Here is a 19,312-nt window from a genome sequence, read left to right as displayed (position 1 = left end):
TGGGTCATGTCCTTGGCCTTTCTGTCATGCAGGCGGCAGGGCCCGACGTTTCGTGCGGCTCGGGCGGAAACTGAGCGGCCGAGTCTGCGCAGGAGATAATCCGGCGAGAAGAACGAGCTGCGCGATAAGGCAAGAGAGACAGGCAGGGGAAGGACAAGATAGAAGAATAAAGGTGGCTAGATAAGGCAGAAGGCAAAAGGCAAAAGGCAAAAGGCATAAGAAGAAGAGGAGAAGAGGTTCCTGACGACGATCAGGCACGCAAGGGACAACCCACGATGAAGTTCTTTCTGGCTCTCGGTCTCTTCTTCCTGTCGGCGCTCGCCCTCGCCCAGCCCCATGTCATTGCGGGTGGCAGCAGTGACGGGCAGCAGGCCGTGGCGCGCTCGTCGCGCACCGTCAAGCCGCGGCTGCTGCTCATCACCATGTTCACGCTCGAGCGCAACGTCTGGCTGTCGCGCTGGCCCGGCCTGCTCGCCCACAACATCACCATCCCTGGCCTCTCGCCCCTGTTCCCGCATGTCCACTGCGAGAGCTCGGGCCGCGTGTGCCTCATCACGACGGGCGAGGGCCAGATCAATGCGGCATCGACGATGACGTCGCTCTTCTTCACCTCGTCGCACTACGGCCTCGACCTCCGCTCGTCCTACCTCTTTGTCACGGGCATCGCCGGCGTCGATCCGCGCCATGCCACGCTAGGCTCGGCTGCCTTTGCGCGCTACGCCGTCCAGGTCGAGCAGCAGTACGCCCTGTCGCAGAACGAGGTGCCAGACAACTTCACCTCCGACGTCTGGTCCTACGGCACCACGCAGCCCGGCGAGTTCCCCACCGAGGTCTACGGCACCGAGGTGTACAGCCTCAACCATCCGCTGGCCCACGCCGCCTACGCGCTGGCGTCGAAGCAGACGCTCAACGACTCGTCGACGGCCAAGGCCTACCGCGCCCAGTTCACGGCCGCCAACGACACCAAGCTTGGCGCAGAGGGCCCCAAGGCACTGCTGGGCGACGTGGCCACGTCGGACCTCTACTTCGCCGGCCGGCGGTACAGCGACGACTTTGCCCTCACGACGGCCACGCTCACCAACGGCTCGGCCACCATGGTCATGTCGGCGCAGGAGGACAATGCGACGCTCGAGGCACTCCTGCGCGCCCACCGTGCCGGCCTGGCCGACTACGCCCGCGCCCTCGTCCTGCGCACCGCCAGCGACATCCTCTTTGCGCCCCCTAACCTGTCCGAGTACGCGGGCTTCGAGGCCACCCAGGGCGGGCTCCAGCCCTCGCTCGACAACATCTACATTGCTGCCAAGCCGTTTGTCGACAGCCTGCTCGACGACGGCCAGTGGCGCGCCAAGTGGGCCAAGGGCATCACCCCGCAGCGCCGCGGCCTGGGCGACATCTACGGTACGCTCTGATTCAACCACATTCCATTCCATTACTATTACTCAAACGAGATAGAGACAAAAAGAATTCTTTCATAGACGTTGACACAAATGATTAAAGGGGCCGATTAAATCATCACTACTTGAGCTTGTCGTGCACGGCGGGCGAGCCCCAGACGTCGGCCTCGACGCGCTGCTTGGTCGCCTTGTCGGCGACGAAGCCGTAGTAGGCGGACCGTGCGAGCGTGTCGGGGATGGGCCAGAACATGCCCACGCGCCGCTGGTACTGGCGGTATTCGGGGTACTTTTCCGCAGACACTTCTTCAGAAAAGAGGGCCGAGGGCAGGAAGAGGCTGTTCATCAGCAGCGGCGAGGCAATGGCGGCGTTGACGAGGTACTCGAACGCAGGCCGGGCCACGTGGTGCGACGAGGGGTAGAAGGTCAGGGGCACAAAGAGCCACAGGATCCACCACGTCGTCTGCTCGCACGCAAAGTTGGGGTGCCGGCTCCAGGCCCAGAGGCCCTTGGTGACAAAGCCGCGCTTGGCGTCCGAGGGCGTGTAGCGGCTGCTGCGGGCCTCGCTCACCGTGAGGGGCTTGCCCGTGATGTCGTTGCCCCGCTTGAAGTTCTGGTACTCCTGCTGCTGGTGGTCCGCGATGAACTGCACGACGAGGTTGACGACGAGCAGCGCTGCAATCGCGTAGTCGCCCGCCACCAGGTGCGAGGCCGGACGCGGTGGGGGCGCCGACTTGTACTTTGCACTGGCCGACTGGAGAATCACGTACTGGGGCAGCGCCGTGCACGCCAGCAGGATGTTCTGGGCAATGGCAATGAACGTGAGGGTGAAGATCTCCCAGACGGGCCTCGACATGCGCGCGCGAAGCAACGGCCATCGGTAGTCCTCCTCGCCGCTGTGGCTTGCGATCAGTATCTGTGTTGAGAGCGAAAAAAGGAGAGGATACAGGACTCACGCCTTGAACATGCCTCGACGGACGGCATTGTACGTCAGACGCGCGCTCCACAGCAGCTGAAGGGCCAGCATAAGCGCCAGACGCGGCTCCACGAGATCGGCCCAGCTCTGCGTGACCGAGCGTGTGGCGCCAAAGAAGCCGCTCAGCTTCGGCGGGTCGATCTGGTAGGCGACGTACTTTTGCAGAGCAAAATGTGCGCCGTAGATGACGGGCAAGAACGTCCAGAGGCCGTCGACCTGCGAGGCATTGCCCGTAATCTGCTGCATGACGTAGACGTAGATGGTGAAGAAGCCGCAGATGGCGATTGCGCTGTGCAGGGAGTCAGCCTTGCTGTAGAAGGCGACATGGTTGCGGTAGTCGAGCAGGCTGGTCGCCGAGGGGAAGAAGCTCTTGTACGTGGGCCAGAAGGCCTTCAGCGCTGGGATCAGGTTCTGCGACGCATCCAGCGCCGGGTGTGGCAGCGCGCTTGGCATTGTGTCTTTCGCGGATGGGCTGCTGGTGGATGGATGTAAGAAGAATGGCGAGAAGATCAGCTCATGTGTGGATGCGACGGATGGAGGTGGAGAAGACGCGTCTTACTTAGTCAGCTGTCAAGTCTGTCATCGAGCAGTTAGTGCGCACGACCCTTCTGAATTTGCTCAAAGGAGTTGCGGAATTGCACGCTCCCACGGTACAAAGATGAAGAGGCCAGTGCTCTCCGATTGCAAGCTACCATCACGAATTTCTCTGACGGTCTGTGCTCTCATTGTTTCATGACTTTAATAAGACCTCAGGGACAGCCGGCATCGCACGAGAGCCGATGCAGGCGTGCACGCTCCTCGATCCCTACCCAATGCAGTCGTATTTGTGCATGGTCCTTTCCCGGTTGGGTGTGCTCTTATTTGCTTGCTCACCGCGGAGTAGAAGATGATGTCGCAGGCTAATCAATAAGTCCCGCCTATATATCATTCGCCATAGTCTGCACGAAGTCCAGGGGGTCATTGCTCCCGCTCGCACAGCTCTTAAAGATCCCTTACAAAGAGTCTGCTTGCGCCAATCGGCCAGCTGCCCCCGATGCTGTCACCACGCTCATCGCCTGCCGGAGCAAGTGCCATGCCACTCCTTTCCCAGCCGTGGGCGAGCCCAGAAGGCTCATCGAGTCGCCTGGTGGGCGCCGCCTGGGACTTGCCAGCGGGCGTGGCAGAGTCGGCTGCTCGCGCAGTCTCATTCGTAGGCCCCCTATCTCTCGGTGCAATTGCTTGGGAGTTTGTCTGCATCGACATTGCGGCATTCCTTTCGATCACACTCTTTCCCCGTCGTCTCTGGAGCCGCAGCCAGACTCAATCTTCGCCCAGACTCTTTTATGCGACGGCTGCCTTCGGTTGCATTGCTAGAGCAGCGGCCTTGGCTTGCATCAGCATCTATCTCGCTTACACCCATGGGGACCGCCAAGTAGACTGCCAGACATGGGCGCACGCTGTTGCTGCCACCGCTGCCGTAGTGAGTAGTGGCATCGACCAGGCAGGGAAAGACAGCTGACAGTCCGTCTGCAGACCTTCATTGCGTCAACTGCAGCCGTTTGTCTGCATGTCGCCGCAAGAATCAGAGCGCACACGATCCTCCGCTTGTTTCTCCTCTTTGCATGGTTATCCCACTTGGGCTCTGCACTCGCTTCCATCTCGACTTGGCAGGGAGGACTACGACCAAATAGCTTCACCTGCTATATCCGCATCGAGCGCTGGTTTGGTGTCTTCTAGTTGAGTGCTCCATCAAGAGTTTTTTCAACTTTTCTCATTCTGACAAGGGTCTTGTCACAGCATCGTGCCTCTCATCTGGACCATTCTCATTCCCCTAGTCCTGCTATCTCTTGGACGGGTGCAAAACACTGCAGTCGACAATTTGACGGAACAGGGCCGTTCCTTTCGCGCACGCTTGAGCTCGATGAGAAGGCGTCGTTTCCTTACAAACCGAACGTTGGAAGAAGCTGATCTGCCCTCGACCAAAGCTCAGTTCGAGCCGCCAAGACAGTCGCCGTCGTCAGAGGAAGAGAGCGAACTGGCCATTGCCCTACATGCCCATCTCGGCTGGTGGTTCACCTTCCTCTGCGTCCTTCTCGCAGGCACCGTCCTGGCCTTTCTCGAGTCTTCAGCTATTCTGAAATTGTGAGTGACTTCACATCCTGGGCCCAATTCTCCTCTGAATGCTGACTTTTTCAAACAGCGTCTATCTTCCGGTCTCTGTTGCTCTCTGGTGGGTATTCTGCTTCTAACATTCCTACCTTACTCGCGTCTGACCCTTGTACTACAGCCCTTTGATCTGCAGGAAACTCTGGAGCAAAGACGATGCGAACGTCTTGTCGACGGGCGAGTCGAAAAGGAGTCCAGTGAACTCGATCAATGACGGACGAGAACCGCGACGGGGCGTGATGCTTCAAGAGGCCTGTGACCAACTGCAATGGTGGACTGCTTCGTCGCCACCACCTACGCAGTGGATCAGCGGCGGTGGTGTAGCAGGCCGCGAAGGTGTTGGTCCCAGCTCGAGACCCCACACAGCCTCTTCTGGGGCCACAGGTACGGCAGCTTCGAACAATTCGACTCGAGGAAAGAAACTGGTACACCATCTCAGCGGGAAGAGTTTGCGCAACCAGGTGATGCGCATCGTCGCAGACAACGCCGCCACGGGCGAGCACCTGCATGCCCCTGTGGCAGTATGCTCGCCGACGTCTTCCTCGGGAAGACGGACGAGCACATCGTCGGGCATGGCCAAGGCAGGATCTGCAAAGTACAAGCATCGAGTGTCGCCCATGGCCAGCTCAATCGCGACGACATACTCGACGACGGGGACAGGCAGTCCGCAGGGGGAGGACCGCGTCATGCAGGACATCACCAACGTCTCCACCGGCAGCCTTTTCTACCCCTACACTTCGGTTGAAAAACCGAAGTCGCCGCTCAGGGCCAGCACATTTGGAGACGATGCACAGCAGCTGCCGAGCTCGACACAGACCCAGTATGTCGTCGGTGGGCTAGGCCCTTCGCCACGCGGCGCCCGTAGCAAGAGTGCGAGAAAAGGCCTGCAGCAGCACAAGAGGAGCAACTCCGAAGGCGATCCGCTGCCCTTGCCTCTTGAAAACAGCATCAGGACAGACTCGAGCGGATTGGCAGTGCGTAGCGATGTGGTTCTGACGCCGCACACGGAGCTGAGCGAGCCGTCGCTGTCCGACTCGGCCAGCAGAAGCAGCAACAGCCCACTGGCGCGCGTGGCGACCGGTGCCCGTCGTGACGAGACCGTGGTCAGAAAGACCAGTGTCGATGAGATCAACGTGCTGCTCGACGCCATCGAGGATGCCATTGGAGAAGGCACAACTTCCAGCAAAACAACAAGCCAAGAGCAGCACCTCGATCGCAGCGAGGCACACATGGACGACGAGCTGAGCGATGACGAAGACGATTCGGGCCTGAAGATCCTGCGCCAGGCCAAGGAAGGCGCCTCGATCAACCTGTCCCACGAGGCAGAACCGAGCAGCGAGGAAGAGCTGCGGCCATCGTGGGCACAAGACGATAAGCGCAAGGGTGAGTTTCCCTTCTCTACAGACGCGTTCTTCTCGGTCTGACGTGGCTCCGCATCGGCGACGACAACGAGCAGCAAAGGAAAAAGAGCACAATGAAGCGCTCAAAACCGGCATCGAAGCAGTCGACACCGACGTGCTGCACGAGTTCATCGACGCGCGCGGCTTCCCACAGTCCAAGAGCAGCGACACGGGAGTGCCACGCAGCAGCGACGAGCTTTTCGCAAAGAAGCTGGCCATATTGTCAGAGCACATCGATGAGACGCAACACCACAGACGTGGCTCGAACGCCCATACCGAGGCGTCTTTTGGCTTGGGCGACATCGCCGACAACCCGCGGCTGAAGACGGTCCTTGCGATGGGGTCCCAACCGCGGCAGAATCCATTCAAGAGTCCAGCATCACCTTATGTCCGCAGGAAGTCGAGCAACGGCGTCTCGTCACGAACGTCCGAGGGCTCCAGTGGAGCAATATCCAGCCCCAACTCGCTCTCAAAGTCTAGCTCCTCTTCTTTGGGCAAGCGAAGGGAAGGTCTGGGAAGCCAAGGGAAGCGCGAGAAGCTACTGCTGCGGAGTCGCTCCAACTCCAAGACGACCATCGCCAGCACCTCTACCAGTTCCACTTCGGGCGCGTCGGCGCCCTCAGAGACCATCGGCTCAGTCGTGGGACTCGGAGAGCGTGGTGGCTACACCCGCTCTCCCCATCCTCTCGATGTCGAGCAGGATCTGCAGGCTGGTGAGGAAGCGGACGAAGTGGTGTCGGGCGAAGAGGAGCTTTCCAAGGTCATGGGTGATGCGGGGAACGAAAGTGAGTCAAAGAAGAAGACACAGTCTGAGCCAAGCGATGAGGCCGAGATCACGGCCAAGTCAAAGAGCAGGAACGAGCGAGGCAGCCGAGGCTCGTACTCTTCTAGCAGGAGCATGGCACCGAAGCACAGTGGCAGCAGCTCCAAAATGTCCGCGGGCGTCAAGCAGGGAGAAGGGCAGGCAAGCAAGCAGAACAAGCAGCAGACGCAGTGCTCAAGCACCAGCTGCGACACAAACGATACCTTTGGAGGGCGGCTCTGAGTGCAGCGCCATCATCACATACACCAGAGCTGTCAGACTCATACGGACAGACTCGTTTGGACAGAATACAGAAAGTAGAGCCTTTTGATTGAGAAGTTGCGATTTCCGAGTGCCGAGGTGGAGCGACGATTCTGTGACTCAACAATATACCATCACTCTTTATTTTAGAGTTTGTGACTGACTGCGAGAGGGTGTGAGAGCGATGAGCGCGGCAAAGCGGCATATCGTCGTCGTGGGCGGCGGCGTCATTGGCCTGAGCACGGCCATTGCGCTGCTGGACCACCTCTCGTCGCGCTATGACGTGACTGTCGTGGCCGAGGACCTCCCTGACCATCCCTCGACGACGTCGCCGTCGCCGTCGCCGTCGAAGCCGCCGGCGTCGTACGCGAGCGCATGGGCGGGCGCCCACCACGTCTCGGACGCAAAGACAGAAGAAGAGCTTGCACGGGACCAGGTCACGTTTGACGTCCTGAAGCGACTCCATGCCGCGCGGCCTCCGGGCTTCGACGAGGCGGGCGAGCCGATCGTGTGGAACCACCAGGTCGAGTACTTTGAGCAGGACCGCATCAACCGGGCCGCTGTCGAGTGGTACCCCGACTATCGCGAGCTGGATCCGTCGATGCTTCCCCCCGGAGCGTGCTTCGGATGCAGCTTCTCGACGTGCACCATCGTCGTGCCCCTCTACCTGCCCTTTCTCTTCCGCCTCTTTCTCGCGCGCGGTGGCCGCGCACTCCACGCGCGCGTCACGAGCCTCGAGCAGGCCCTGTCGCTCGCCGAGTCGCGCACGGCCGACTTCATCTGCAATGACACTACTGCGTCGTTTGCAGCCCCATCGGCGCTCGTCGTGTCGCCCGGTCTGGGTGCGCGTGCCCTCGCCGACGACGAGGCGGTGCATCCCGTGCGCGGCCAGACGCTCCTCGTGCGTGCGCCCTGGTGCACTCTGTCTGAGCGCGACACCGTGCCCAACGCAGACCTGCCGCGCACCGCGGCCGTCTCGCCGTGGCCGGGGCTGAGCCGGTGCAACGAGGAAGGGTTCCGCGATGTGTACGTGATCCCACGCGGCGGTGCCGATGGCCACTTCATCGTCGGCGGCACCCGCCTCCCCCACGACTGGTCCGACGAGCCGCGCGAGGCAACGACGCGCGACATTCTCGCCCAGGCGCTGCGCTACATGCCTGCGCTGGCCAACCCGCACCGGAGCTTGACGGCGGGCGCGGGCGAGGCCCAGCCCGACGATGTCGACGTCGTCGCCGTCAACGTCGGCTTCCGGCCGGCACGCAGCGGCGGCGTGCGCCTCGAGCGCGGCCCCTCCCTCGGCCAGGCACAAGTCGTGTACAACTACGGCTTTGGGGGTGTCGGCTACCAGGCCTCGTGGGGCGCCGCGCTGCAGTGCCGGGACCTCATCGACGACGCCCTGGGCCAGGCCCGCGCACCCCGAGGCAGCACACTAGCAAGCCTCGATGGGCGGTGCCAGCTCTGACAGCGACGAGATCCCCACCGACCTGGGCTCGCGCATGGAGAAGAGGCAGGGCAGCTGGGCAGAAAGAGGAAAAAGAGTAGAAATAGGAATGCAGTGACCAATGTATGCTAGAGTACACGAGAAATAGGAAGCTTCACATCGCTGTGCTGCCTGTCCACGCCATCGAACTGCCCGTCCACGCCATCGAGCTGCCCGTCCACTCCATTCTGCCGCCCGTCCGACCCATTCGCCCTCGCTCGGCCATGCAGCAGGTCGCGCGAGCTCGTCGCCCAGCGCTGCACGACGCGCGGCGTGACTCTCCGCTCGCGCACCGACGCCGCCAGCAGTGCGCTCCCACCTGCGCTCCCACCTGCACTCCCACTTGCACTCCCGTCTGCTCGTCCATTTGCTCGTCCGTTTTCCTGGCCAATTGCCCGTCCGTTTGCCATCCCATTTGCCATGCCAGTTACCCGCGCATGCTGGCCGTGGCCCCCGACGCGCGCCGTACTCTGGTCGAGGCGCTCGTAAAAGAGCAAAAACGGGTTCTGGCGAAAGACGTCGCTGGGCGCACAGGGCTGCACGTCGGCGTCGGAGATGCGGCTCCACTCGTCGCGGTTCGCTGCCAGAGCATCGCCGTCGTCGTCGAGTTCCAGCTCCGAGTCTGGGCTTACTGACGACGACGACGGGGAAGGAGACCGCCGCCGGAAGCTGACGTAGTGGCCCGACGAGTGGCCGCCGTAGTGGACGACAATGGCACAGAGCCGGTAGAGCGTCTGTGGCGGCGGCGGCGACGGCAATGACGACGACGACGAAGAGGAGAAGGGTTGTCCATCGGGGCCGGGCGTGCCGGAGCGCGAGATGGGCTGGTCGGCGCGCACGTCGAGCTCGCCGGCGGTGGTGATGGGCGCGACGTCGAGCCACTCGGAAAAGACGACGGTGGCGTTGTTCTTGCTGGCCCCAAACGCACCCGCAGCATAGCTGGACCGGTTGAGGTGGATGACAAGCAACGGGGGCGGGCGCGCGAGCATGACGTGCTTGGTCGCCAGCTGGCTCATGACGCGCTCCATGCGCACGTCGGCCAGCAGGCCCGAGCCCTCGACGTCGTCCTCGCCCAGGTTGGCCTGCAGTGCGCTGCGCAGCCGCTCCTCGCGCTGCGTGGCCTCCTTGAGCTTGCGCTTCCGTGCCTTGTCGCCCTTGTTTTTGCTCCTGTTGTAGTCTTTGTCTTTTTGTTTTTCCCTGCTTGATGAATGCGCGGCTTGAGACAGACGCGCGACATCGGCCGTGGCACGGGCCAGGGTGGCGACGAGGCTGCAGCGGTGGCAGATCCAGTCGACGCGTTCGAGGCGGGCCCAGTTGGCCAGGCACGTCTCGAGGCGGACGACGGCGCCGGCGCGCGCAGGCACCGCCAGGCTGAGCTCGTCGGACGCATAGTGGCGCACGGCCTCGACGTAGCCGCAGTCCATGCACGCCGTGCGCTGTGCCACCAGGCCGCGGAACGGGCTCTGTGCGTCGGCGCCGATGCCGTGCGGTGACGATGACGATGGCAAGGAGGACGGCGCGATGGCAGCCGCACCCAGGCCCACGGTGACGGCACGGATCGTGGCATCGCGCTCGGCCAGCACAGCGGCACGCTCGTCGTCCAACGCACTCGAGACAAGCACCAGAAGCTCGTGGGCGTCCTGCTGCTGGTGGGCCTGGAGGAAGGAGCGGGCATTGGAGCGGGGCAGTCGTGCGAGGGCGTCGGTGAGCGCGGTGGGCACAAAGGCGCGCTGCCGCTTCTGGCGCCGGTTGAGCTGCTGCACAACATCATGCAGGCCGTCGGTCACGGGCGTCGGCACGTCCCACTCCTCGGCCAGGGCCTCGACGGCGACGAGGTAGCGCTCGAGCCGGCCCACGGCTGCGAGGCTCTGGAGCGTGCTGTTGAGGAAGCAGCTGTTGCCCGTGTTGTACAGGCCGGGGTACTGCCCGCCCTGTTCCTGTGTCTGTTGCTGCTGCTGCTGCTCTCCCTTCAAAGCAGCCCGGCTGGGCCGCTTGTTGCCAAATACACTACCGTAGCTACTGCTGCTTCCGCTGTCGGCCGAGGAGGAGCGCTCCGTACGGGCAGCAAGGAGCGAGGCCAGGTCCCTGCCCAGGCCCACGGGCACGGCCATTGTCGCCAAGAGGGCGTCTGTGCAGACGGAAGCACAAGCAGCCGCCTCAAAGTGGGCCGCAGTGACGATGCGCGCAAGGGGCTCGGGCAGCCAGTCGTCGTACGACAGCACTCCACCAACGTCGGGCTGGGGCGTGACACGGTGCAAGAGCGGCGGCAGGAGCACGAGGAGAAGCAGCAGGCCAGCAGCAGCGAGCGCAAAGAGGCACACGAGCAGCGAGGCGGCCTGGGCAGCGAGCGTCTGCGTGTAGGGAAGCAGGCCAAAGAGGCGGTAGCGCTGCTGTTCGTCGCAGTCGACGACGACAAAGTTGCTGCCCGTCACGGCGTACGTGCGCGTCTGTGCAGCAGCGGCAGCAACAGCACAGCCCACGACGAGGAAGGCGACGAGGAGGGGGACGACGGGGCGACGACTCGACCGCTTGTCCATGGCGCTCACTCCGACATGGCCAGCATCGTATCGACGGCGACGAGAGCGCGAGAGGGCCTTGGATGTAAGAGAGCGACGGAGCGATGAGAAGACGGAAAAAATAGAAAGAAAAAAAAAAAAAGAAATCCAAATAGCACGCCCGCACCTCGCTGAGTGGAGGGAGGGCCACGCCATCATTCGTCACCCGAGAGAGGGCAATTTAGAGTGCGCAATTACAGCAGATTACAGTATTTACTCGGCTAGTGATACATGGCTGATGACGCCGCTGCCCAGGCACTCGTCGCCGTCGTACAGCGCGCACGTCTGCCCCTGTGCCACGCCCACGACGGGCTCGTCGAACGCGACCTCGACCGCAGGCTGCGCGTCGTCGTCGTCGTCGCCGGGCGTGCTGGGCGGCAGACGCGCCACGGTGCAGGCCACAGCCGCCTGCCGGTGCCGGATCTGGGCCAGCAGCCGCGGCCGCTGCTGTCCGTCCGACCCTCTGAGCGATTCAACAAGACTTCCCCGGGCGCTGATGGGCAGGAAGGCGTCGATGTGCAGCGAGCGGCAGCGCAGCAGCGGGTGGTCTGCACCGGGCACGACGACAATCTCGTTGGTCTCGGGCTTCTTCTTGGCCACGAACCAGCGTGTCGACGCCCCGCCAATGCGTGCACCCTGCCCCACGGTCAGCGTGTGCAGGCCCTCGTGCCGGCCGACGGTGCGACCATCCAGGCTGACAATGTTGCCCGGCCGCGCGTCGATGTAGCTCGCAAGGAAGCGGGCGTGTCCTCGCGTGCCCCGCTCGCCGACAAAGCACAGGCCCATGCTCTCCTCGCTCGCCGCCGTGGGCAGGCCGACGTGTGCCGCAATCGACCGCACCTCCGCCTTGGTCAGGTTGGCCAGCGGGAAGTGCGCTCGGCCGAGCTTGTCGGCGGCGACGGCGCTGAGAAAGTACGACTGATCCTTGGTCGCATCACTGGCGCGGTGCAGGCTGCCCAGCACGGTGCTGTCTCCGGTGCCGCGGTGGTAGGCCAGCCGGGCATAGTGGCCCGTAACGAGCCATCGTCGGGGTCCCGGGCTCGCACTCGGGCTTGCATTCGATGTGAGAGACGGGAAAGACTCGGCCAGGCCCGCACGCAGCAGCAGCTCCCCGAACTTGATCTCGCGGTTGCACGCCACGTCCGGGTTCGGCGTCGTGCCCCGCTGCCAGTCGTCGAGCGCGGGCGCAAAGACCTGGTTCCAGTACTCCGTCGAGAGGTCCATCTGTTTGATACTCTCGTCTCAGTGTGTCCGTCCTCTTCATAGTCACTCTGCCACCACTCACCAGCTCGGCCTTGAGGCCCAGCACTCTGGCTGTGCGCTCGACGAGGCGCCAGTCGCGCAGCCAGGTGCAGCCCGTGCTGCCGCCCGCGCCGGGCTCAAAGGTCTGCGCCTCGTCGAGGCTGTTCCAGTTGCGCATAAAGATGGTCCGCACCGGCTTCAGCCCGCCCCGCTCGATGGCGAGAAAGGCAGCCACAGACGAGTCGACGCCGCCAGAGAGCGTGAGCACCGCTGAGTAGATAGAGTCAGTCTACAGTGGCTCGAAGATAGACTCCATCAGCACACACCTTCATCGCCCGGCTGCGGTCCGAGGCGGTCGACGGGGTAGCGGTCGAGCAGCCGGCCCACCTCGGCGCTGGTCGTGCTGATCGAGCGGCGTCCACATGTCAGCAGCGGCCTGGCCACCCGTAGCATCTGTCGCCCTTGTTCACCACCTCCCACAAGCTCGGCACGATCAGCTGCAAGACACGGCTAGGAAGGAAGATTGCAAGATGCAGGACCCCAACTGCGACGGCAAAATTATAAAATTCAAGGCGCCCACAGGACGATTATGTAATCACAACACCATGATCCATCTCCTCCCCTTAGTCGACTGAATCCTCAGAAGATTGTTCCGTCGCTGTCGATGTTCTGGTGATGACGAAGCTCGTCAGTGTGCATGTATGAAGACTTCGATGCAAAGAGCGCACTCACGATGGGCGGGCCACCGGTCTCTGGGCGCTTCTCCCGCGCAATCTCGCGGCCGCCCTTCCATGTCCTGCATGGATCCATGTCGTTGAGTTAGTCAGTCGGTCAGTCGGTAAGGAGATCGGCAGCCACTCACGCAGCTTCGAGGACCTGCTTGAGGTTGAGGTCCTCGTCCGCCAGGCCCATGCTCTTGCGCAATGCGGCGGCGATGCGGTCGAGCAGGATGACGGTGCATGCGCGCCACTCGACGACGGCCGGGTGCGACGGCGTGAGGGTGGGCAATGCGCTGACAGGCGCCGACGAGGCGGCCTGCACGCTCGGCTTGGGCACGAGGACACCCGTGTCGATGAGGAGGCCGCCATTGCGGTACTCGGGCAGGCCCGTCTGGTGCTCGCCGCCGACAAACTTCCAGCCGAGCGTCTGCTCCATGGGCTCCATGATCGAGTAGCAGAGCCACTGGGTGAGCTTGTGGAAGGGCACGAGGGCCTCCTGTCCCTGGAAGCCGCCGTGCTTCTCCAGGGCCTCGCACTTCCACACGTCGCCCATGACGACGCCGTCGAGCACGGTGCGGCCCTCGGTGGGCCAGACGGGCGCGAGCCCCTCGATGAGCGCCTTCCACAGGACGGGGACCTGGACCTGGACTTGCCCCGTTGCATTCTTTTGCGTGCTGGCATGGCCCAGGAGGTAGTCGACGAGAAAGCCAGGCCGCTTGGCGGGGCCCGGGATACCGGCTTGGGGCCCGGCAAAGTAGCCGTGCGCGTCTGTGCTCACGACGTTGCCCAGGCGCGCGAGGAGCCCGGCGCGGCCCTCGAGGCCGTCCATGGGATTCGAGGCCGGGTCCACCTGGAGCGAGATGCTGAGCAGCTCGGGCGTGAGTCTCGCGAGCGCTTGTGCTAGTGCAGAGTATCTTTCAGCGACGCGGGCGCAAAACAACCGAAGAGACAGGCTCACCCTCGCACTTTTCCCGCACGCCATCGCCGCCCTCCTCTTCGTTGCGCGCAAACACGCCGTTCTCAAACATGTCGAGCGATGCCACGGCGAGGCCCTCGCTGCGGGCGATGCGCAGGCCCGTCTTGAGCTCCTCGTACACCCACCTGGGCCCTGCGCCGGCGTCGAGGAGCACGCTGACGACGAAGAGATCGACGAGCCTGCGTGCGGCCTCGATTGGCGGCACACTGGGCGTCTGGGCGTGGAACTGGGCGAGGAGCGTGGTGACGCGGGGCAGGCCCATGGCGTCAAAGTGGCGCCATCGGCCATGGGGAGGAATCGAGGCTACGTTGCGCCCAAAGTCGCGCTTGTGGGGAGCCGGTCGTCTGTCAGTCTGCTGATCGAAAAAGGGAAAGAGGAGAAGATGGCCCACCTCGATGATCTTTTGGCAGTAGGCCACCGCCTGCGCCTCGTTGTCCGCGACGTAGTCAAAGTAGTCGAGCTGGCCTTGCTGCGCGAGGGTAAACACCCTGGCGCATCGCTCCCGGATCGCCGGCAGCGAGCGGAGGTGCTCGACCTCGGCCTGGGTGCGTGCATGTGCGGGTCACAGAGTCAGCATGTAGTAGCACACAGGCACCCGCACATCGACCCGCGCTCACCGAGGATGACGACGACGAGGAAGAGGACATTGGTTGGGGTCCGGGAGATAGGGCGCTGCAGCGCCAGCGCTCGCTTTTATTACGCGCATCTTCTGGCTGCGCTGCCACTTGGCCCGTGCGTATGCGTATCGCTCGCTCCTCGCGCCGAGTCCTCCGTTCCTTGGGCGGAAGGGAAGCAAAGTAGTGAAGCTGCGCCCGCCGCCTTCATTACTGGGGCCGCCGAGCCAAGCCTGAGTGCGACACGTTGCCTGCTGTGTACTCGAAGGCAATGTGGTCTCAGGGCGGGCGTCTGTCCACCATAGTGACGGGGAGTGGCGCCTCTGTTCCACCAATGCACAAATCCATCGTGTGTGGCCATCGTGTGTCCAGATGATGTCAAACCGTGAGATTGGGGGTCTCTGTGAGTTGAAATGCGCAAACTCGAGCAGCTTGTTTTGCAAGGCACAGGCGAAGGTGCTCAGCCTGATAAATTGAGCTGGATGGCAGACGCACCCTCATGTGAACTCGTAGTGAGAAGGCGCCGAAGTCGAATCAACACGGAGCTGGGAGCGAGCATTAGACTGAGCCCCGCCCCTCGAAGTGTGTGCTTCACCGGTTGCGAATGAAAGGCGCACTCGACCGCGGCGCGCGGTCCGAGGGCTGCACTGTTATTGCGCGACTCTCTCGTCTTATGGGGCAGAGGGTCTCTCCCACAGAGAGAGGCGGCCAATACTGGCAAAAAGGGCTATAAAGGCGGGTCTTCTGCCTCATCCACCACCACTCTCCCGCCCCCTTCCTCCTCAACAGCAGCTCCTCGCTGCTCACGAATGCGTGCGAGCCGATTCGACAACCAGCAAGGTCCTCGCACCGATAGCGTCCAGTTTGCAAAGTGACATAGCGCAACCGTCGCGCCGCGCTCGCGTCTGAGACATGGCCGTGCGCACCAGTGGCCTCTATTCGCCGGCCACCGTGGTCGTCGCCGAAGAAGACAGCCTCGTGTGCGCTCAGGAGGGCCTTTCCAAAGAAGCCAGCAGTGCTACGCTGGGCAGCTCGTCAATTGGTGTCGTCCACTTTTGCGCCAGGTCGACAGTGCTTGACCTGCACAGGGAGCTGCAGGGCCTCGAGAGCCTGGCACCGTGCGAGGCGACGGACAGCTTCTTCTGCAGGCTCGTCGACTTTGTCATCAGCCCGATTCACGGCGACATCTCTCCGCAGGACCTTTTCAGGGCGCTGGAGAGCGACGAGAGGATTGCAGCGATCAAGCACCACTTTGTCCGGGCCTGCTCCCTGGGCGAGGGAGAGCTCGAGTCGGTGGGTCGAGGCCAGCTTCTTTTAAGCTTCCGGCAGCTGCTGACTCACTCGGCGGCGTGCATAGCATTGGGCACGCCGCATCATAGATGGCAAGACCAGCATAGATCAGTTTCCCTACTACCAGAACTACATCGACCTGTGAGTCACGGCCCGTCTGCTTGCGACAAGTGGCTGCTGCTCACTGGCGGCGTGGGACAAGGACGCGGCTCGAGTACCACCTGCTTGTGGGCCAGGGCGCGGACCCCAGGCACATTCTGTTTCTTGGCTCAGGTGCCCTGCCCCTGAGTGGGTTGATGTGGGTGAAGAACCACCTCTGCCCGCGCTGGACCATGGCCTCCGACTGGTCCGTCACCAACGTCGATGTCCTGCCCTCTGCCAGCTTCTCGGCTGCGGCTGTGTCTCGCATCGCGCTTCAGGACACCGATCCGAGCCTGCAGCGCTTTCACTTTGTGACGACCGATGCGCACCACCTTGACGCTGGGCTGGTGTACAGCCACGACGTCATCTACCTCGCCGCGCTGGTGGTGAGTATCGTACGCTCTCACTCTATCTTCTCCTCTTCATTTGACATCTTGTTCTCTAGGGCTGCGACATGAAGACCAAGGCCAGTGTCCTCCGGTCTGTCATTGCCAAGATGAAACCGGGTGCTCGCCTGATGATCCGGTGAGTTCTGTTGCTCGCTTGACCTTATTCTGCAGTCTGACCAGCAGCATTTCCCGCCAGATCCGCCGATGGCATGCGCCAGCTTCTGTATCCTGCCGTGTTAGTCTGTTTCCTGCTTCGAGACAGCTGCCACGCCGCTGACTAGTGCACCTCTCCAGCGACGAGGCAGCCCTGCTCTGCGCTGCCGAGGGCAAGCTGGTCCTCGAGGCGACGTGCCATCCCCGCAACCACGTCGTCAACAGCGTCGTCGTCGCCCGCCGAGTCTAAAAGGGCAGGCAATTCTAACCTTATCTTGTGATTTACCTTCTTCCTATCCGCCGTATGCAAGGAAAGCGACTAGCTCGTCCATTCTTCTCCGGCGAAATTTACGTGCGCTTGTGTGTGTGTGTGTGTGTGCCTGCGCTACTGCTGCCGAAAGGGGGTTAAAGAGGAAATGGACAGAGGCCACCATCGGCCTCTCGACCACGATGATGATGAAGCGCGCCTTCATCATCGCCGTCGTCGTCTGGGCCTGCGTGCTCTTCACGCTCGTCGACGCTGCTGGGTGTTTCTACGAGTGAGCTCTCTCTTGCTTGGCCAGTGCAAGAATCCTGGGCCGCTAGCTGACCGCGCAACGCCTCCAAAGCGACCAAGTCTGCTGCAAGTGCCCATCAGCGAAGAAGAAGGGCAAGAGGACTGTGTTCCGATGCGCAGACAACGGCGTCTGTCCGTCCAAGTGCAAAGCCGTCAACGATGACCGGTGCCACGGTGAGTGCTACACAAGAGGACTCGGGAGCACACGACCTGAACAGAGACACAATACAGGTACGCCGAGGACTGTGACAACCACAAAGAAGCACAATCACAAGGAAACGACCAAGCAGCAGCAACAGCAGCAGCAGACTAGCTCGCCTGCACAGCCAGAGCCGAGCAGCCACCAATGGCTTCCCGATCCTCTGCCTGACTTCTTCTAGACTACAAAAGACGGACATTGCAATGCATGCTATTCATCTTCTCTATATGCGCTACGAGGGAGAGGGCCGCTGGAGGCCGACGCCGCGGGCCCAGAAGCTGGCGGCGAGGGCGACGACGGCGAGGCCAGTCGAGACGACGAGGGCAAGCCTAATGCCGTCTGCATAGGCGTGCTGCACCGGCGTCCTCACATCGAGGGGCAGGTCCCTGATGGCGTCGGTCGAGTGTCTGATGCGCTCGATGATCTAGATTTCATATACTCTCATCAGCCCTCTGACCAGTAGAGTTGGGCAAAACGGGCGAACTGACCTCGGCCTTGTTGGGCACATGCTTGAGCAGGACGGGCAGCTTGACGACGAGATAGTTTTGGAGAATCGCAGACGACAGCGCCACACCCGCCACGTTGCCCAGGTTCCTCGTCAGATACACCGTCGACGTCGCCACGGCCTGGTCTGTTTTTTGAATAAGAAAGTCAGTCGTGGGCTGAGAGGGGGACAGCACAGGCACGCACCCGCATGGGGAAAGGCGGCGATGAGCGTAAAGAGGCTGCTGGGATTGATAAGGCCCTGGCCGATTTGGACGGGGATGAGGTGGAAGAAGTAGTAGAGCTCCGAGGGATGGCCGTCGACGGGGAACGAGAGAGGCAGGATGGAGCCCAGCACAAGAACGAGGCAGCCGGTGCGGACGAGGAGGTTGAGCTTGCCGTAAGTGGACATGACGTAGCCCGCGACGAATGCGCCGATGGGAAAGCCAAGCGCAGGCAGGAACAGGCGCGCGCCCACGACGTCGAGGGCCTCCAGACGCGCACCCACAAAGAAGAGGGGCACCATGAACAGGAAGCTGTACACGGCCATGCCCGAGAAGAAGTTTGTGGCGACGTTGGACAGCGCCATGCGGCCCGTGAGCATGCGCGTGGGCAGGATTGGCGCCGGGGCGCGTGACTCGACGCGGAAGAAGAGGGCAAAGAGACCAAGCGCCGATAGCAGGATGGCCACCGACGCCGGCGAGGACCACGCAATCTCGTTGCCGCCCATGCTCAGGCCGAGCAGCAGTGTCGACACGGCCAGCACGAGCGTTGCCGCGCCGAGGCCGTCGACCTTTGGCGGCGGCGGCGGCGGCTGCGCTTGGTCCAGTGAGTCGCCTGGAGGCAACGGGGTCACATTCTCAACGAGGACGTAGCCCCCGATGACGGCGGCTAGTGAGAGGGGTACCTGGAGCAGGAAGACGGCGCGCCAGCCGACGCTATAGGCGAGGACACCGCCGAGAGAGGCGCCCGACGCCGAGCCAAGGCCATACATGAGGTTGTTGGCAGCCTGGTAGAGGCCGCGCCGCTCGAAAGGCACCTTGTCCGACAGCACAACGGTGGCCATTGTCATGAGACCGCCGCCTCCGAGGCCAGCAATGGCGCGCGACACAAAGAGGGTGGTCATGCTCGTCGACAGGCCACAAAGGAGGCTGCCGAGGGAAAAGACGATGGTGCCAAAGAGAAAGGCAGCGCGGCGCCCATAGATGTCCGACAGGCGGCCATAGAGTGCCTGGAAGGAGACGGCGGTGACGAGGTAGCTGGTCGAGACCCAGACGGCATTGTTGGCCTGGCCAAAGTCCGAGGCGATGCGCGCATAGAGGGAGGCGGCCACCGTTGAGTCGAACCCGGTCAGAAAGACGTTGATCCAGGTGACGGACTGGAGGAAGCGCAGTCGCGTCGTCGGCTTCCACTCATCGCTCCCGCCCAGCAGGGGCGTGCCTTCCGAAGCGGACGCCATTTGGTGTTCAGGAACACGATGAATTGACGTCCCTTTCAGACATTCGATCCGATCAATCAATCACGCCAGACGAGCTTAAAA

At 62.6% G+C, this 19,312-nt stretch overlaps 10 protein-coding genes across 10 annotated transcripts; 5 read left to right on the top strand and 5 right to left on the bottom strand.

The window, feature by feature from the left end:
* Positions 1 to 290: 290 nt before the first annotated feature.
* FA10DRAFT_219866 (purine nucleoside permease) lies at positions 291 to 1,400 on the top strand (the record flags this gene model as incomplete). The annotated part of the gene is made up of 1 exon (XM_025518538.1): positions 291 to 1,400. A coding segment is annotated over one exon (1,110 nt), but the record flags the coding sequence as incomplete, so codon positions are not given.
* A 7-nt stretch (positions 1,401 to 1,407) lies between these two features.
* On the bottom strand, positions 1,408 to 2,906 carry FA10DRAFT_242174 (DUF1295-domain-containing protein). The gene is made up of 2 exons (XM_025519273.1): positions 2,348 to 2,906; positions 1,408 to 2,287 (listed from the first exon to the last, which is right to left on the bottom strand). Exons 1-2 carry the CDS (start codon positions 2,818 to 2,820, stop codon positions 1,516 to 1,518), a joined length of 1,245 nt encoding a protein of 414 aa, XP_025376075.1. The 5' UTR covers positions 2,821 to 2,906; the 3' UTR covers positions 1,408 to 1,515.
* A 533-nt stretch (positions 2,907 to 3,439) lies between these two features.
* Positions 3,440 to 7,017, top strand: FA10DRAFT_302283 (hypothetical protein; the record flags this gene model as incomplete). The annotated part of the gene is made up of 5 exons (XM_025525090.1): positions 3,440 to 3,826; positions 4,337 to 4,488; positions 4,547 to 4,576; positions 4,634 to 5,895; positions 5,969 to 7,017. The coding sequence occupies 5 exons, from the start codon at positions 3,440 to 3,442 to the stop codon at positions 6,955 to 6,957; spliced, it is 2,820 nt and encodes a 939-aa protein (XP_025376074.1). The 3' UTR covers positions 6,958 to 7,017.
* Positions 7,018 to 7,126: 109 nt separating this feature from the next.
* On the top strand, positions 7,127 to 8,582 carry FA10DRAFT_267507 (nucleotide-binding domain-containing protein). Its single transcript, XM_025521938.1, has one exon. The coding sequence runs from the start codon at positions 7,160 to 7,162 to the stop codon at positions 8,435 to 8,437; it is 1,278 nt and encodes a 425-aa protein (XP_025376073.1). The 5' UTR covers positions 7,127 to 7,159; the 3' UTR covers positions 8,438 to 8,582.
* Positions 8,583 to 8,928: 346 nt separating this feature from the next.
* Positions 8,929 to 10,377, bottom strand: FA10DRAFT_214011 (cysteine proteinase; the record flags this gene model as incomplete). The annotated part of the gene is made up of 3 exons (XM_025518473.1): positions 8,929 to 9,021; positions 9,088 to 9,638; positions 9,684 to 10,377. Coding segments are annotated over 3 exons (1,338 nt in total), but the record flags the coding sequence as incomplete, so codon positions are not given.
* Positions 10,378 to 11,223: 846 nt separating this feature from the next.
* On the bottom strand, positions 11,224 to 12,772 carry FA10DRAFT_302280 (5-methylaminomethyl-2-thiouridylate-methyltransferase; the record flags this gene model as incomplete). Its single annotated transcript, XM_025525089.1, has 3 exons — positions 12,579 to 12,772; positions 12,296 to 12,522; positions 11,224 to 12,234 (listed from the first exon to the last, which is right to left on the bottom strand). Exons 1-3 carry the CDS (start codon positions 12,703 to 12,705, stop codon positions 11,224 to 11,226), a joined length of 1,365 nt encoding a protein of 454 aa, XP_025376071.1. The 5' UTR covers positions 12,706 to 12,772.
* An 80-nt stretch (positions 12,773 to 12,852) lies between these two features.
* On the bottom strand, positions 12,853 to 14,594 carry FA10DRAFT_302279 (DUF1688-domain-containing protein; the record flags this gene model as incomplete). Its single annotated transcript, XM_025525088.1, has 6 exons — positions 12,853 to 12,921; positions 12,985 to 13,048; positions 13,115 to 13,871; positions 13,930 to 14,272; positions 14,339 to 14,488; positions 14,565 to 14,594. 6 exons carry the CDS (start codon positions 14,592 to 14,594, stop codon positions 12,892 to 12,894), a joined length of 1,374 nt encoding a protein of 457 aa, XP_025376070.1. The 3' UTR covers positions 12,853 to 12,891.
* A 511-nt stretch (positions 14,595 to 15,105) lies between these two features.
* Positions 15,106 to 16,891, top strand: FA10DRAFT_267506 (Nicotianamine synthase). The gene is made up of 6 exons (XM_025521937.1): positions 15,106 to 15,854; positions 15,919 to 15,992; positions 16,054 to 16,378; positions 16,438 to 16,517; positions 16,578 to 16,616; positions 16,676 to 16,891. Exons 1-6 carry the CDS (start codon positions 15,474 to 15,476, stop codon positions 16,782 to 16,784), a joined length of 1,008 nt encoding a protein of 335 aa, XP_025376069.1. The 5' UTR covers positions 15,106 to 15,473; the 3' UTR covers positions 16,785 to 16,891.
* On the top strand, positions 16,886 to 17,511 carry FA10DRAFT_267505 (hypothetical protein). Its single transcript, XM_025521936.1, has 3 exons — positions 16,886 to 17,073; positions 17,143 to 17,264; positions 17,322 to 17,511. The coding sequence occupies exons 1-3, from the start codon at positions 16,985 to 16,987 to the stop codon at positions 17,468 to 17,470; spliced, it is 360 nt and encodes a 119-aa protein (XP_025376068.1). The 5' UTR covers positions 16,886 to 16,984; the 3' UTR covers positions 17,471 to 17,511.
* A 10-nt stretch (positions 17,512 to 17,521) lies between these two features.
* FA10DRAFT_231146 (MFS general substrate transporter) lies at positions 17,522 to 19,231 on the bottom strand (the record flags this gene model as incomplete). The annotated part of the gene is made up of 3 exons (XM_025518844.1): positions 17,522 to 17,713; positions 17,778 to 17,920; positions 17,980 to 19,231. 3 exons carry the CDS (start codon positions 19,229 to 19,231, stop codon positions 17,522 to 17,524), a joined length of 1,587 nt encoding a protein of 528 aa, XP_025376067.1.
* Between the last annotated feature and the right edge of the window lie 81 nt (positions 19,232 to 19,312).

The sequence above is a fragment of the Acaromyces ingoldii genome, assembly GCF_003144295.1.
Source record: "Acaromyces ingoldii strain MCA 4198 unplaced genomic scaffold FA10scaffold_4, whole genome shotgun sequence".
NCBI lineage: Eukaryota > Fungi > Basidiomycota > Exobasidiomycetes > Exobasidiales > Cryptobasidiaceae > Acaromyces > Acaromyces ingoldii.
Note: the sequence above shows the minus strand (reverse complement) of the source record. Positions and strands in the feature narration are given on the sequence as shown.